The sequence below is a fragment of the Oryctolagus cuniculus genome, chromosome 5, assembly GCF_051225735.1.
Source record: "Oryctolagus cuniculus isolate XC-2025 breed Fujian yellow rabbit chromosome 5, ASM5122573v1, whole genome shotgun sequence".
Taxonomy (NCBI): domain Eukaryota; kingdom Metazoa; phylum Chordata; class Mammalia; order Lagomorpha; family Leporidae; genus Oryctolagus; species Oryctolagus cuniculus.
Window position 1 is genome coordinate 37,808,159 of NC_142871.1, and position 17,697 is coordinate 37,825,855.

Below are 17,697 nucleotides of genomic sequence, written 5' to 3' on the forward strand. Positions count from 1 at the left end.
GGTTCAAGTTCTGCGCTTTGTGTTTCAAACTATCTCAATTTACTTAAATAATTTTACTTTTGACTGGATCCACAGGTTGAACTGGGTGTTTGACAGGAAATGGACTAGATCAGGTTATATACCACACTAGCTTTCAGGTGAGGTAGGGAATACAGAATGGGATCCAGACGTTGAAAGAGGTATCTAACACACTGAACTGGGTGTTGGACAGAATCTAGATTCCATTCAACATTTTGTTGATGTGTCTTCTGTCAAAAATATGGAAGGAAAATACCAAGCAGGATATGTTATAACTACTCAATATGAACTAACAGAAAAGGTTAGTGTTCTACAATTTAAGTAGTAAGAATCTGTAGCATTACAGACCCTTACTACAGTTTGTCAAACAACCAAAAGACAAATCAATCAACATGTACACAGATAGAGGGTATGCCTTTAGAGTGGTGCCTGAATTTGAAATGTTATAGAAACAGTTTTCCACTGCTAACGGAAGTTCCATCAAAACTGGACCCCAAGGGGCTGCTGTTGTGGCATAGCAGGTAAAGCCGCTGCTGCAGTGCTGGCATCTCATATTTGTGCCAGTTCAAGTCCCAGCTGCTCCACTTCTTATCCAGCTCTCTGCTATGGCCTGGGAAAGCAGTGGAACATGGCCCAACTCCTTGGGCCCATGCACCCATGTGGGAGACACAGAGGAAGCCCCTGCCTCCTAGCTTTGGATCAGCCCAGCTCCAGCCATTGTGGCCAATTAGGGAGTGAACCAGAGGATGGAAGCTAGCTAGCTAGCTAGCTAGCTCTCTCTCTCTCTCTCCCTCTCTCTCTTTCTCTCTCTCTCTCTCTGCCTCTCCCTCTACACTGACTTTCAAATAAATAAATCTTAAAAAAAAAAAAGTGGACCCCAAATAGATGAATTCCTTTCAGTTATTCTGCTGCCCTCACAGGATGCTGTTAAAAGTGAAACTCATATTTGTAAGACTGAACCTGAAAATCAAGCACACACATTTAGCAGACTATTCATGCCAAGTCAATTAGCAAAGGAATTGTTAAAATACAGAATTTGAATGAACTTCATAAAGTTGATCATATCAAATCATTTATGATAATATGTTCAAGAAATAGTATCATGTACCTGAATTGGAACAACAAAATATATCTTCAAGGATGGAATTTACTGCAAAATGAGGAGTCACTGAGGGCTAGGATGACTGACTGATCCTACTTGAATCCCTAAATGCATCATTAGTAAAGGCTCTGTAGTCCATCATGGTACAGACAAAACAGCTCAAATTATGAAGAGTACTGGGTGATTGTCTCAAGCAATAAAACTGATATATAACCAATATCTAGTCTGTCAGACTAGCAATCCTGAAAAGATCTATAAGGTTCCAAGAGGCAAATTTGCACCACCTGCTGGACCATTTGAAAATCTGCTGAGGAGGAGTCCCAAGACGGTGGTATAGCAAGGATGAACCGAGTCACACAAGGCAAAATAAATAGTTAAAAAGGGAAGAAGATACACTCTAGAGACAGAGCTGTGGAAAATACATGATGTGAAGCCCAGAAGAGCAACAGAAACTGGGCAAGTCCATGCCAAAAGAGCAAATAAGAAAGGGAAGTGGTGGAGGATCGGACCGGGGAGGTTGGCACCAGCCCCTAGCGGACCAGGTGAGATGGGAAATCACAGGTTAACAAACCTGCAAATAGCAATGAGAGGGAGAGCTTGGGAAATTCCTTTTGAAATTCATGTGGGAAAAAAAGAGAAGGTATAGAAGAACGAATAGAGAGATAGGGCAACTCCCCCACACACCTCCCTCTCCTCCCTTCGCCCTACCTGGACCTGCAGCCAGCTGGGAGAAGCCATTTTGTTGGTTTACATTTTCTAATGTAAGCAGGGGACTGCCACCCTTGCCTCCCACACACATGCCCATTAATAGCAGGGGCCACCTCACCACAACCCCAACCCAGGAAAGAGGACCACAACATTTCAGAAGAATTTCTTCCCCAGCAAGCAAGTTATACAGCAAAGAAAAGTCTTGAATACTGAAAACTAGAGCCCACTCCATCAAACATTGAGAAGCAAGCCAGGCTCTAGTAGGCAGGGCCCATGCACTGAAGCTTGTACCCACCTCCAGCATGATTCAGAAGCGAGCCAGGCCCCAGTAGGTGAGACTCCATGCTTCTACTTGCAATGCACAGACCCATAGCAGCTTATAACACAGGGAAACCTCACCATAAGAAAATCTCCACAGATTAGAGGTGCAGTTCTTTAAGCAGGGCAATATAACCCTGTATACACCAGAGACTAACACCAGGGCATCCCACAACTGTAAGGAAAAGTACAGGTCAAACCAACAGAAGTGAATAACCTACTCTAACCAAAAAACCAGAGGAAAACTACAAAGTCCCACAGAGGCCTTACTTTGGATAACTGTTCTACCCTGGAATACTAAACAAAACACCCAAGCCAAATACAGCATGCACCTCCTGGAACTCACTGAAAGTATAGATGTCCCACTAAATCACAAAGACACAAATTAAAGCGAAAAGCAACCAGACAAAAAAAGAAAAAAAATACACAAATGACGATAAACAAAAGAAAAACCCTAAACAAGAATGACACTATGAGCCCCCCCAAAGGAACACTACAACACTTCAATAATAGAAGGTGAAGATAAAGAGATCAAGGTTATGCCAGAACCAAAAGTCAGAAAATTAATCATCAGATTACTTAGAAGCAACCAGAAGCAAATACATGATCTAAATGAAAAGTCCTCACAAGAAATTGAGACATTAAAGAGAAGTCAGAATGAAATACTAGAAATGAAAAATTCAATGGATCAAATAAAAATGCAGTGTAAAGCCTTAACAACACAATAGGTGAGACAGAAGAAAGATTATGACAACTAGAAGACAAATTTCTGGAAATGGTACAGTCAGACAAAATGAAAGAAGAAGAAATTAGAAAATTATAAAAAACACTGTTGGAGATCTACAAGAAACGATCAAATGACCCAACATACAAATCCTAGGAGTTCCAGAAGGCGTGGAAAGAGAGATGGGATTAGAAGGCCTCCTTAATGAAATAATAACAGAAAACTTCCCAAATCTGGAGAAAGAAAGAGACATCCAAGAGTATAGGAAGTATACAGAACTCTCAATAGACACGACCAGAAAAGATCTTCCCCATGACACATTGTAGTAAAACTCTCCACAGTAAAACATAAAGAAAAGATACTAAAATATGCATGAAGAAACACTAAATCACATTCAGAGGAACTCCAATTAGACTCACTGCAGACTTCTCATCAGAAACCATACAGGCAAGGAAAGAAGGCAAGATATATTCCAAGACTTAAGAGAAAAAAACTGGCAACCCAGAATACCATACTCTGCAAAGCTCTCATTTATGAATGAAGGAGAAATAAAGATCTCTCACAACAAGCAAAAAATGAATGAATTTTTAACTACCTGCCCAGCCCTACAAAAGATGCTCAAGGATATGCTACACACAGAAACACAGAAACAGGAACATCACTACAAAAGAAGATGAACGCTGAAAATGACCCAGAAAAAGTACAAAGCAACCCCCTTCAAAAAAAAAAAAAAATTAGAACTATTAACAGATATATGGCAGGGCAAAGTCAGTACGGAACAGTAGTCAACCTGAATGTAAATGGTCTCAACTCTCCAGTTCAAATACACAGACTGGCTGAATTTATTAAAAAAGAAAACCCATGTATTTGCTGACTACAGAAACACACCTCACCAACAAAGATGCACACAGACTGAAAGTGAAAGGATGGAAAAAGATAATTCATGCGAACAGAAACCAAAACAGAGCTGGTGTAGCCATCCAAATGTAAGGCAAAATAGGCTTTAACACAAAAACTATTAAGACAGACAGAGAAGGGCACTATAATGATTAAAGGATCAATTCAACATGAAGATGTAACTATCATAAATGTATATGTACCTAATTACAGGGCACCTGGCAATCTAAAAGAAATGTTAATGAATTTAAAAGGAGAAGTAGACACAAATACAATAGTAATGGGGGACTTCAATATCCCACTTTCAGTAATGGACAGATCAACCAGAAAGAAAATCAACAAGGGAACTACAGTTAATCAACTCTATAGACCAAATGGACCTAACAGATATCTACAGAGCCTTTCACCCTAAAGCCACAGAAGATGCATTTTTCTCACCAGTGCATGGAACTTTCTCTAGGACTGACCATATCTTAGGCCATAAAGCAAATCTCAGCAATTCATAAAAAAAAGAAAATTAAAATCATACCATGCATCTTCTTAGACCACAATGGAATAAAGCTGGAAATTAGTAACTCAGGAATCTCTAGAACATATGCAAACACATGGAGACTGAATAACACGCTCCTGGATGAACACTGGGTCATGGACTAAATCAAAAAAAAAAAAAATTTCTGGAAACAAATGAAGATGAAAACATAGCATATCAAAACTTATGCGATATAACAAAAGCAGTGCTAAGAGGAAAGTTTAGGCTGGCACCGTGGCTCAATAGCTAATCCTCTGCCTGCGGCGCCAGCACACCAGGTTCTAGTCCCGTTTGCTCCTCTTCCAGGCCAGCTCTCTGCTGTGGCCCGGCAGGCAGTGGAGGATGGCCCAAGTGCTTGGGCCCTGCACCCACATGGGAGACCAGGAGAAGCACCTGGCTCCTGGATTCGGATCAGCACAATGCGCCGGCCTTGGCGGCCATTGGAGGGTGAACCAACGGCAAAGGAAGACCTTTCTCTCTGTCTCTCTCTCTCTCTCTCTCATTGTCCACTCTGCCTGTCAAAAAAAAATAATAAATAAAAGAGGAAAGCTTATAGCAATTGGTGCCTAATCAAGAAAATGGAAAGGCACAAAATAAATGAACTGTCAATGCATCTCAAGGATTTAGAAAAACAACAGCAACAAAACCCAAAACTAGTAGGAAAAAAGAAACAATTAGAGAAGAAATCAACAAAATTTGAACCAAAAACACAATACAAAAGATCAGCAAAACGAAGAGCGGTTTTCTGAAAAAATAAACAAAATTGATGCACCATTGGTCTAACTAAACAAAAAAAGCAGATAGAATACTCAAATCAATAAAATTAGAGATGAAAAAGGAAATGTATCAACAGACACCAGGGAAATAAAAAGATCCATCAGAAATTACCACAAAGAGGGATATGCCAACAAACTGGGAAACCTTGAAGAAATGGATAGGTTCCTAGACACATACAATCTAACTAAATTGAGCCATGAAGACACAGAAAACCTAAACAGACCCAGTACCAGGTGGAAATTGAATCAATAATAAATACTCTCCCAACAAAGCAAAATCCAGGACCAGATGGCTTCACTGCTGAATTCTACCAAACATTTGGAGAACTAACTCCAATTCTTCTAAAGTTATTAAAAACAACCGAAAGGGAGGGATTCCTCCCAAATTCTTTCTATGAAGCCACATCACCTTAATTCCTGAATCTGGAAAAGACACAATAGAGAAAGAGGACTATTTCCCTGATAAACACAGACCCAAATCCTCAACAAAATTCTAGCCAATCAAATCCAACAACACATCAGAAAGATCATTCACCAGGACCAATTAGGATTTACCCCTGGTATGTAGGGATGGTTCAAAATCTGCAAATCAATCAATGTGATACACCACATTAACAAACTGCTGAACAAAAACCATATGATTATTTCAACAGATGCAGAGAAATCATCTAATAAAATATAACACCCTTTCCTGATGAAAACTCTAAGCAAATTGTGTATAGAAGGAACACTCGTCAACACAATCAAGGCAATTTATGACAAACCATTAGGCAAGAAAGAAATCAAAGGGATTCAAATTCGGAAAGAGGAAGTCAAACTATCCCTATTTGCAGACGACATGATTCTATATATAAGGGATCCAAAAGACTCCACCAAGAGACTAATGGAACTCATAGAAGAGTTTGGTAAAGTAGCAGGATATAACATCAACACAGAAAAAACAACAGCCTTTGTGTAAACTGACAATTCCACAGCTGAGAAGGAACTTCTAAGATCAATCCCATTCACAATAGCTACAAAAAAAATCAAATACCTTGCAATAAATCTAACCAAGGATATCAATGATTTCTATGATGAGAATTTAAAAACACTAAAGAAATAAATAGAAAAAGATACAAAAAAAACTTCACGCTCATGGACTGGAACAATCAACAGGATCAAAATCCCCATTCTTCCAAAAGCAATCTATAGATTCAATGCAATACCAATCAAAATATCAAAGACATTCTTCTCAGATCTACAAAAAATGATGCTAAAATTCATATGGAAATACAGGAGACACTGAATAGCTAAAGCAATCTTATACAACAAAAACAAAGCTGGAGGTATTACAGTACCAGATTTTAAGACATACCACAAGGCAGTTATAATCTAAATAGCCTAGTACTGGTACAAAAACAGATGGAAAGACCAATGGAACAGAATAGAAATGCCAGAAATCAATCCAAACATCTACAACCAACTTATATTCTACCAAGGAGCTAAAACCAATCCCTGGAGCAGGGATACTGTCTTCAACAAATGGTGCTGGGAAAATTGGATTTTCACATGCAGATGTATGAAGCAGGACCCCTACCTTATACCTTACACAAAAATCTATTCAAATGGATTAAGGATCTAAATCTATGACCTAATACCATCAAATTATTAGAGAGCATAGGGGAAACCCTGCAAGACATCGGCACAGGCAAAGAATTTCTGGAAAAGACCCTAGAGGCACAGGCAATCAAAGCCAAAATTAACAGACGGAATGACATCAAATTGAGAAGCTTCTGTACTGCAAAAGAAACACTCAGGAAAGTGAAGGGGCAACTGATAGACTGGGATAAATTATTTGTAAACTACGCAACTGATAAAGGAATAATAACCAGAATATATAAAGAGATCAAGAAACTCTACATCAAAAAACCAAAGAACCAAATTAAGAAATAGGCAAAGGACATGTTTTCAAAAAAAGATATGTTTTCAAAAGAGGAAGTCCAAATGGCCAACAGACACAAGAAAAAATGTTTAGGATCACTACCCTTCAGGCAAATGCAAATCAAAACCACAATGAGGTTTCACCTCACCCCACTTAGAATAGCTTTCCACAGAAATCAACAAACAACAAATGTCAGTGAAGATGTAGGGGAAAAGTATCCTAATATACTGTTGGTGGGAATGAAAACTGGTAAAACCACTATGAAAGACAGTTTGGAGATAACTGAAAAATCTGTATATAGATCTACCATATGACCCATCTATCCCACTCTCGGGAATTTACCAAAGGAGAATGAAATCAGCAAATAAAAGAGTTATCTGCACCCCCATGTTTCTTGCAGCTCAGTTCACAATAGCTAAAAATGGAATCAACCTAAATGCCCATCAACAGAAGACTGGAAAAAGAAATTATGGGATATGTACTCTATGGAATAATACACAGTGATTAAAAAAATGAAATCCGGTCATTTGCAACAAAATGGATGAATCTGGAAAACAGCATACTTATGAAATAAGCCAATACCAAAGGGAAAAATGCCTTATGTTCTCCTTGATCTGTGATAACTAATAGAGCACCTCAAAGGAAACCTGTGGAAATGAAATTCATACTTTGAGATCCATGTTAAATATAAGAGTGGGAATGAGAGAGAGGAGATGTACAATTTGGGACATGCTCAATCGGACTTGCCCCAAGTGGCAGAGTTAGAAACGTGTCAGGGGATTCCAATTCAATCCCGTGAAGGTGGCATATACCAATACCATCTCACCAGTCCAAGTGATCAATTTCTGTTCACAATTGATCACACTGATAGGACTAAGAGTCAAAGGGATCACATAAACAAGACTAGTGTCTGCTAATACTAACTGATAGAATCAAAAAGGGAGAGAACAATTCAACATGGGAAGCGGGATACACAGCAGACTCATAAAAGGGCAGATGTCCTAAACAGCACTCAGGCATCAGAATCAGCCCTTAAGGCATGCGGATCTGGCTGAAGGGCCCATGAGAGTATTTTAGGCATGGAAAGCCAAGACACTCTGGCAAAAAAAAAAAAAAAAAAAAAAAAAAAAAAAAAACCTATATGAAAGATCTCTGCGAGTGAGATCCCAGTGGAAAGAACGGGGCCATCAAAGAAGGAGGTACCTTTCTCTGAAGAGAGGAAAGAACTTCCACTTTGACTATGACCTTGTCTAAATAAGATTAGAGTCAGCGAACTCAAAAGGCCTCCATAGCCTTGGAAACTCAAGACAAGAGCCTAGGGTGATTACTGATGCCATAAACAAGAGTGTCAATTTGTTAAGTCAACAACAGGAGTCACTGTGCACTTACTCCTCATGTAGGATCTCTGTCCTTAATGTGTTGTTCATTGTGATTTAATGCTATAACTAGTACTCAAACAGTATTTTACACTTTGTGTTTCTGTGTGGGTGCAAACTGTTGAAATACTTACTTAATATATGCTAAATTGATCTTCTGTATATAAAGAGAATTGAAAATGAATATTGATGTGAATAGAAGGGGAAAAGGAGCAGGAGAGGGGAGTGTTGCAGGTGGGAGGGAAGTTATGGGGGGGGAGCCACTGTAATACATAAGTTGTACTTTGGAAATTTATATTCATTAAATAAATGTTAAAAAAAAAGAAATTGATACTTTGAGAAGAAATGACTTGAACAGCTCTTATCTTGACTGTTGAGGACTAGTTTTTGTTTTCTTAATACTATTTATTGAACTCTTTACTTAACATAGAGTTAATCATATGTGCATAATGTCAACTGAAAATAGATTTCAGTAAAAAATAAGAATGGGAATAAGAGAGGGAGGAGGAAGTTCCTAACTGTAAAGCTGTATAGTTCTGCATACATTCCTAGGGACTTACTTCTAAGGGTACAGTTTAAAAACTTGCCATGGGACCCCAAATCTCATTAAAATTGATGGTAAAAATGCCAACTTAATTGTTAAAGTATACATATTAAGTATTAAAGTAAACATATAGATAGGATTAAGGGTTAAAGAGATCATATAAATAGCATCAAGTGCCTAGTAATAATAGAATTAAAAAGGAGGGAATGTCCAACATGGAAAGCAATCCACAGAGCAGACTCATAGAATTACAATCACTTTAAGTAACACTCTGACCTCAGAATGAGCTCTTAATACATTTGGATGTGGCTGGAAAGCCCATAAGAGCATTTCAGGCATGGAAAGCCAAGATACTGTGGTAAAAAATGTTCTACATGAAGGATCTCTGTGAGTGAGACCCCAGTGGAAAGAAGCGGCCATCGAAGAAGGATGTACTTTTAACTGAAGGGAGGGAAGAACTACTTTGCTTATGGCCTTGTCTAAATACTGATGGAATTTGTGGATTCAAAAGACTTCCATAGCCTTGGCAGCTCATGTCAAGAGCCTTGGGTGATCATTGACATCATACATGAGAGTGTTAATCGTTAAATTAACAATTATTCCCCATTCAGGACCTCTGTCCTCAATGAGCTGTATTATGAGAATTAACTAAAATTTGTTCGCAGTTTTTCTTTTTATTGTGTGTGTGTGTGTGTGTGCAAATTGTTGAAATCTTTACTTAGCATAGAGTTGGTCTTCTGTGTACAAAGTTAATTGAAAATTAATCTTAATGGAGAATGGGACTGGGAATGGGAGAGGGAGGTGGATGTGGGTTGGGAGTGGAGGCAAGAGGGTGGGTATAGTGGGAAGAATCACTACATTCCTAAAGTTGTATTTATGAAATTTGTACTCATTAAATAAAAGGTTTCTTTGGGAAAAAAAATACATGTGTTATGACCAACCAAATAAATAAATAAATAAACTAGTTATATCTACACCTAAAAAAAAAGAAAATATACTGATAGATTTCATTCAGTCACCAACATCAATGGGACAGTAATTTATTCTTGTGTGCCTATTTTTGGGATCAATCAAGGATTTCCTTTGTAAAAAAGCTGATTAAGCTGATGCCTCATCAGCTGAAAAAAAAATCAGAAAGTATGTTTCCTTTGTGGGGCATCCCTGAAGAGATCTCAAAAGATAGGAGAACTCACATTACTGGACAGGTTATTACACAACTAAATAAGATTTCATAGACCCACTGGTACTACTATTGCTCTACCATAATATCCTCAATGTTCTACAAAGTTTGAAACTAAAATTAGCTAAAGCAACAGAGTCAACTAAATTACCTAGCCCAACAGTTTTACCACTAGTTTTAACAGCAATTAGATCAACCACTACAGGAAAACACAAACTGACTCCTTATGAAATAATTATTGGAAGGCCTATAACTTTGATAATGGACCCCCACATATCCACTGTACCTCTAAGACTGACTGATCCGATACTGCAAGTCCTTGATGTTTTGTGCAAAATGCTTTTCTAAAAGGTAAACTTTCCATGAACCATCTACTGCTGATGATCAGACATTCCAAGACCTAGAGTCTGAATAGTGGCTCTTTTTGGAAACAATATCAAAGAAAAACTGCCCTTCAGTTTCAATGGATGGGCAATATCAGGTATTTTTTCCTCTTTATGTTGCAGCAAAACTTCAGGCACTTAAGCCTTGGGTCTATATCTCTCAACTCAAGAGAGTTCCCTTAAACATTTAGATTTGTCAGTCTATAGGTGACTTAAAATTAAGGATATTCAACAGAAGACTTCCTTAGAAGCAGACAGCATCACAAAGTAGACATTTTCCCCAAGAAGATAGAACAAGACCCCCATTTGCTCCCTGCCCATTGACTGGGACTTGCTTTTGTCTTTGTTTACATCAACACAAAATCAAACTTCTGCTTTTATTTTTGTTAGAAATGTTCATTACTTAACTGAACATTCTGTCTAGTCTACTGTTCAAAGTATAGGCATTCTCAGTAAATAAAACAATTGCTGGCTAGGAAGTCATCTAGAGGAGTGGGAAGAATCACAATTAATAGAAGTCATTCCCAAACACACCTGAGTAAGTAATTCAGGAAGCTGATTTTTTTTTTAAAGATTTATTTATTTATCTGAAAGTCAGAGTTACACAGAGAGAGAAGGAAAGGCAGAGAGAGAGAGGTCTTCCATCCGATGGTTCACTCCCCAGTTGGCTGCAACGGCCAGAACTGCGCTGGAGCCAGGAGCCAGGAGCTTCCTTCGGGTCTCCCACGCAGGTGCAGGGGCCCAAGAACTTAGGTCATCTTTCACTGCTTTCCCAGTCCATACCAGAGAGCTGGATCAGAAGTGGCGCAGCCGGGATCAGAACCAGCACCCATATGGGATGCCGGTGCTTCAGGCCAGGGCGTTAACCCGCTGAGCCACAGTGCCGGCCCCAGGAAGCTAATTTTATTAAAATATTTGGTGTACTAGCATAACTGGTTGACAGAATCAATCAATTTGACACTTCAAAGAAGCAACTGAAGCGAATGGATAACATATAACTAGTACCAGTTTCATTACTGGTAATTTTTCTCTGTGTATATAAAACCTCAATGGAACTGTGCCTAATCTTCACAGTGTTCCAGATTTCCCCTGTACTCAAACTTTTTGTTTTGACACAGACTATGAAAACTAGACTTCTATATATAATGACAGATGCTGCATCAGGATATGACCATCATACCTTCAACCAAATCATCAAAGAACTCTTTGAAACTAGACATTGCTTCCATGACAATTATAGGATACCTCTATAATTCTACCATATAAAATAAATAACAGTTTTGCATATTGGATAGATTAATACTTGGGGTATATATGGAAAGGAAACTAACCATCCTTAATTGGTGAGAACATGCATGGGTTGCTTTATTAAATACATGTAAAGGTTTTTGTTCCTACTCAAATTAAAATCATAACCATTCAACCTGGCAATGTGTAAATACAGATATGACAGTGATATTAGATTTTTAAAATCTTTTCAAGATCATACAGCTAAAAGAGCAAAGAAGCTTGACAACATTTCTATTGCAATTCATGACAAAAGACGAGGGAGGGACCTGGAGGAAAGATTCAGAGGGGGTGAGAAGTAGTAAAAAGCAAGAAGACCAACAGAGTTACAAGCAATTATATTTCTTACTTGCTTTTGAGAGGGAACAAGAAAGAGGGCAGAGATGTGGGTACTGACTTAAGAAATGAAAGATCAAAGGAAAAAGAGACAAAGTGGATTTTTAGAAAGTCTTACTGGATACTACATGCTATGACTTGAATGTATCCCCTAAAGTTTGTGTACTGGAAACTTGATTCCCAGTGTGACAGTATTGAGGCTGGGACCAAAGATGGTATTTGGGTCATGGGACCACTGACCTCAAAATGGATTAACACCATTATTGCAGGAGTGGGTTCTCTATATGAGGACAAATTCAGCCCCCTGTTTCTCTCTCCCAACCTTCTCCTGTCATGGGATGATATAGCAATAAGATCCTTACCAGATGCTTGCCCCTGAGACTTAGATTTTCCATCCTCAAAAACTGACAGAAATAAATTCCTGTTCTCTTTTATAATTTATTTATTTATTTGCATTTTATTTGAAAGGCAGAGAGACAGAGAGACATCCATCCTTATCCACTTGTTTACTCCCTAAACTCCCCCAAGAGCTAGGGTAGGCCAGGTAGGATCAGATAAAAGCCAGAAGCCCAGAATTCAATCCAGGTCTCCCACATGTGTGGCAAGAATGCAAGCACCATCGTCTGCTGCCTCCCAGGGTCTTCATTAGCAGGAAGCTGGAACAGAAGAGAAGCCTGGGGGCGAGGAGAAGGGGAGCAGCGGCTGTGGCACAGCATGTCAAGCTGCTGTTCGAGTCCCAGTCACTCTGTACTTTCAATGCAGCTTCCTGCTAATGCGCCTGGGAATCAGTAGATGGTCGCCCAAGTACTGAGTTCCTGCCGCCCATGTAGGAGATCCTAGTAGAGTTCCTGGCCCCTGGCTTCAGTCTGGCCTAGCCCTGGCTATTTCAGGCATTTGAGGAGTAAACTAGTGGATGGAAGATCAATCACAATCTCTCTCAATCTCTCTCTGACTTTCAAATAAATAAATATTAATAAAAAATTAAGATAATCTAGGACTCAAACCAGGCATATCAATACAGGATACAGGCAGTCCTAGTGACATCTTAACTTCTCCACCCAATGTCTACCTCTGAATTTCTATTCTTTATAAATTATCCAGTCTACAGTATTTTGTTATAGCAACACAAAACAGACTAGACATTGTAATAGAACACACTGGCCCTCTTTTTGAAAAAAGGAAAGAAAGAAAAAGAGTTAAAAGTGTATACATTATTCTGCAATGATTTTAAATTTGAACTTTTACAGTTTTTTTCAAGATGCAAATAAGTACTGAGATTGCCTTACAGCAATAAGGGAGCAGCTCAATGGAGGGCTCAGACGGAAAGGGCCCAGCATAGTGACAAATACATCACAGATGTTCAAAAATCTCAGACCTCAAAACAGTATATCCTCTATCTTAGGTGATACAATGATTATTCTGATTTAATTTATCATGAAAAAATTGGCTTAGGATGAGAACTTTGTTCCATAATACACAGTGAGACCAACTATGTGTAATAGACTCAGGCCAGAAATCCTAGTTGCAATCCCAGCTTTCTAAGAGGTCTATCTTAAATAAGTCACCTAGTCACATTAAGATTCAGTTTCTTCAACTAATATATAGGAATAATAACATCTGCATTGCCAAATTTCAAGGGCGGTATTGAATATCATATTTTAAAAGCTACCTGAAAGTAACTTATAAGCTCTATACCATCTAATGTAAGATACATAATACTGCCAATATTACTAAAAATCAGTGGTTCTCTATTGGGCAATTTTGCTTCCCAGGGGACATTTGGAAATTCTTGGGGACAATTTTGATTGTCACAATTGGAAGAGAATGTTCTGTCTCAATTGGGAAAGGAGTGGGTAAAATACTTGCATTTTCATAGTAACTTAGTATTCATTCTGAATTCAAATGCAAATCACATACAAATTCAGGATAATATTCAAAATTCAATTCATCTACATATTCAACATTGTACTACAATGTCCTACAGTGTAGCTTGTAAAACTGCAAATTAAAAACTATAAAATACTTTGAAGAATATTATTTCTCTGAAGTCACATACTATTCATAATGCAGGATTAACTGCAAACCCATGGCAAAAAAAATTTCTTTTCTGATTAATCTAATCAAGCAATATATTTCTAATTGCTTTGATGCTTCAGATTAATTTATATATTCCTTGATATCATCTCAAGACTTTTTTATCTCTAATTACATTTTTAAAAGTAAAAGAAAAGAAAAAAAATCTTCACAGTTGTAACTGTATGTAATTTTTTTAAAGTACCAATATCATCAAAGGCTAACAGAAACTATTATTTATAAAGCTTATCTGTTACCACAATCCTCAGCCACTGGCAGTATTGCACAAATCACACTGTTTTAAATATAATACTATAAAGTCAAATTTATATATGACATTCAAAGAGACTTCTAAAAATGAAAACTTTACTGAAGTCTTAAATATTTCTTTTGTTCAGTAATTTCTTTAACAGAATAAAACCAGATATCCATCTGCTAAACATCATCAGTAAGCCATATTTCATACATCTTAAATTAATGCAATTAGAAAACTCATTTTTATGTCTTTTAAACTTTCTAATTGACTGAAAGCATACATGAGTTCAAAGATGTTAGCGTGCTTCTGCATGAGAAAGGAGTTACATTCTAGAACACCACAGGAGAATATCTTTGACATTGTTTTTGGAAATTTTCCAAGTTGTTACATATACTGCTCCTAAATTCACTGCCTCATTGAGATTTACTAGAATTGTCACATCAATTTTCTACTTAACTTTTCTTCAAAGCTAAATACTTTCTTTTTTGTTGTCCACAACCATGAAAAGAACTTTAAACTGTTGACACAGCAGTGAAAAAGTAAAGATAAATCATAAAATAAAAGAATGTGTCTTTATCTACCAAACATTATAACACATTCATTATTATTTTCCAGAAAAGAATTAAATGCATTTAACTATTTCCAAATTTTTGTGAGACCAGCAAGTTTCGCATTACAGAATGATGAAATACATAATAAAATGTAACAATATATTTTAACTCCTAAAGAAAATCAACTGTCTCCATTAGTATGTAAGATAAAACTTACTAAAAAGTTAATACATTTTTATTTCAATCAGCTTCCAACTTTCTCTTGGTTTTTTTTTTTTTTTTTTTTTTTTTTTTTTTTTTTTAGTGTTGACTTATTTTATGACCCTTCATAAAAGAGTAAATAAAACCTACATCCGGGAGTTGGCATTGCACTGCAGCAGGTTAAGCCACCAATTAGAACAACCACACCCCAAACCTGAGTGCCAGTTCAAGTCCTGGCTATTCTGCTTCCAGTCCAGTTACCTGCCAATGCATCTTGAGAAATAGCCAAGGATGGCTCAAATGCCTAGGCCCCTGCCACCCACATGGGAGACTGAGATGGTGTTTCAGATTCCTGACAGTGGCCTAATCCAGCCATTTCGAGAGTTTTCTAGCAGATAGAAGATATCTCTCTATATCTTTCTGTCAACCTGCCATCTGAGTAGATGAAAATAAACAAACACTTAAAACAGAAACAAACAGAAAAAATCTAACATATGGGAAAACCCAGGTGGAATAAATAATTCTACCCACTTAAGAAACATGTAGTATGTATTACAACTCCATCAAAATGTTATCATCTAGTATTTTTAAACTGAGGTGTAATTGCAGGTTAATGGAAAAACACATACTTTCTTAATCTTCCAGTTAGGATTATTTTTATGCAGCCATTATAACTCATTTTCTAACTTTTATATCCTAAAAATACGAAATCAAGATTTTCCATTAATAAAGAATTCCAAACTTCTAAGAATGCATTTAAAATCAAAGATCCATGTAATTCTGAATACTTTTTTTTCTTTAAAACCAGATGCCAACAAGTGAGAAGCCAAAAGTAGAGCAACTCATTGTGCATGTACCAGCTTCTAAAAGCCTGTCTGAGGTCACTTAATTGGAACTTGGAACACAGTCTTCCATTGAACCAATGTTACAAATAGTGCTGCTTTTCCCAGGCCTTCCCACAAAAGCTCATAAGCAGTTTTAAAAAAGAAAATTAACATTAGATACTTTACAACAAACAAAAAAGAAGCTCACACAAAAGATATAAAATGTATCTCATAATTTTGCCCAATTTCTACATTTCCTCCACATATTTGTATTCAAGCTCTCTCAGCTTTCTGTTACCTGCAAATAAGTTCTTTAAGAAGAAAACAATAAATTATTTTATTTCAAGGTCACACTACCTCCTCTAAAACAAAATAAATATCTGCTATCAAGCCTATATTATTGGGGTGAGCCTCTGTAATAGTAGAAAGATACCACTAGGGATCCTCACATCATAATGGTTTCTGAGTTCATGTCCCCATTCCACTCCTGATTCCAGCTTCTTACTGGCGAGTACCCTGGGAGGCTGCAGGTGATGGCTTCTTGCCTTCCACATGGGAGTCCTGGACTGAGCTCCCAAGCATTTGAGGAGTGAACCAGTAGTTTGGAAGTCTCTCTCTACCTCTCTAATAAAAGAAATGTTTTAAAGTTTATTTTTAATGAAACCATCATTTATAACATTGTATCTATTATTTCAGTGCCTATGTGGGAGACTTAGGTTGATTTTGGCCTAGATCAGCCTGGACTTTTGCAGGCAGCTAGGGAGTGAACCAACATACCAACAATCTCTCTGTCTGACTCTCAAGTTTTTCTCTCTCTTTATTTTTCAAACAAAATGAAAATAAACAAATAAAAACTTCCAAATCTTGTGAGGAAGACAAGTGTTAAGTTGAAAGAATGACAGCTGACAAACAGAAAGCCATAAAAGTCTCTCTGGGGAGTAGAAGGTTATAAATGGAACAAGGAAAAGAGAAGTGTTGACCTACTCGCTGCTCACAAGTGAACTGATTTGAGTTGAGATTCTGACATAAACAAAGTCAAAAGAGAAAAGAAGACTTCTGACCAGAGAAGGCTTTCTCAGAGGCAGAGGAAAACTTGCAAGTCCAAATAAACAATCTCCAAAACTATTGTCTAATTATATTGCTATGAATTTTTTTAACTTTTATTTAATGAATATAAATTTCCAAAGTACAGCTTATGGATTACAATGGCTCCCCCCCATAACGTCCCTCCCACCTGCAACCCTCCCCTTTCCCACTCCCTCCCCCCTTCCATTCACATCATGATTCATTTTCAATTCTCTTTATATACAGAAGATCAGTTTAGCATACATTAAGTAAAGATTTCAACAGTTTGCTCCCACACAGAAACATAAAGTGAAAAATACTGTTTAAGTACTAGTTAATTGCTATGAATTAAACAGCAATACTGTGTACAACTTGCTAAAATGCCTCCAGTCTCTCAGAAGATTAAATCAAGAGGGCAGACAGCATATAGTATACTTTAAATATAACTTAGAATAAAACAAACAGTTTTTTAAAAACAGTACCTCTTTGTTGGTGATGGGAATGGATAGGAAATAGTTGGGTTGATAATCTTTCTGCTTTTTTTTCCTCTTCTTCATTTGATCACTCTTGATACATTCATTTTCTTTATTTCTCTTCAACTTTATTTGAGGTGCATCAGTGACTACAG

The 17,697-nt window shown here is 37.4% G+C and overlaps 1 protein-coding gene across 6 annotated transcripts in view; it reads right to left on the reverse strand.

Annotated features, from left to right (window-relative positions):
• AKAP7 (A-kinase anchoring protein 7) overlaps nt 1–17,697 on the reverse strand; it is a 162,672-nt gene that overhangs the window by 111,592 nt on the left and 33,383 nt on the right. For all 6 annotated transcript variants that reach the window (XR_016233751.1, XR_016233750.1, XM_051855333.3 and 3 more), the window contains exon 3: nt 17,552–17,691. Coding sequence is in view for 4 of the 6 variants with exons in the window: in XM_051855333.3 (XP_051711293.1) it covers nt 17,552–17,691 (140 nt within the window). In the remaining 2 variants the exon portion in view is untranslated. The remainder of the gene's footprint in view (nt 1–17,551; nt 17,692–17,697) is intronic.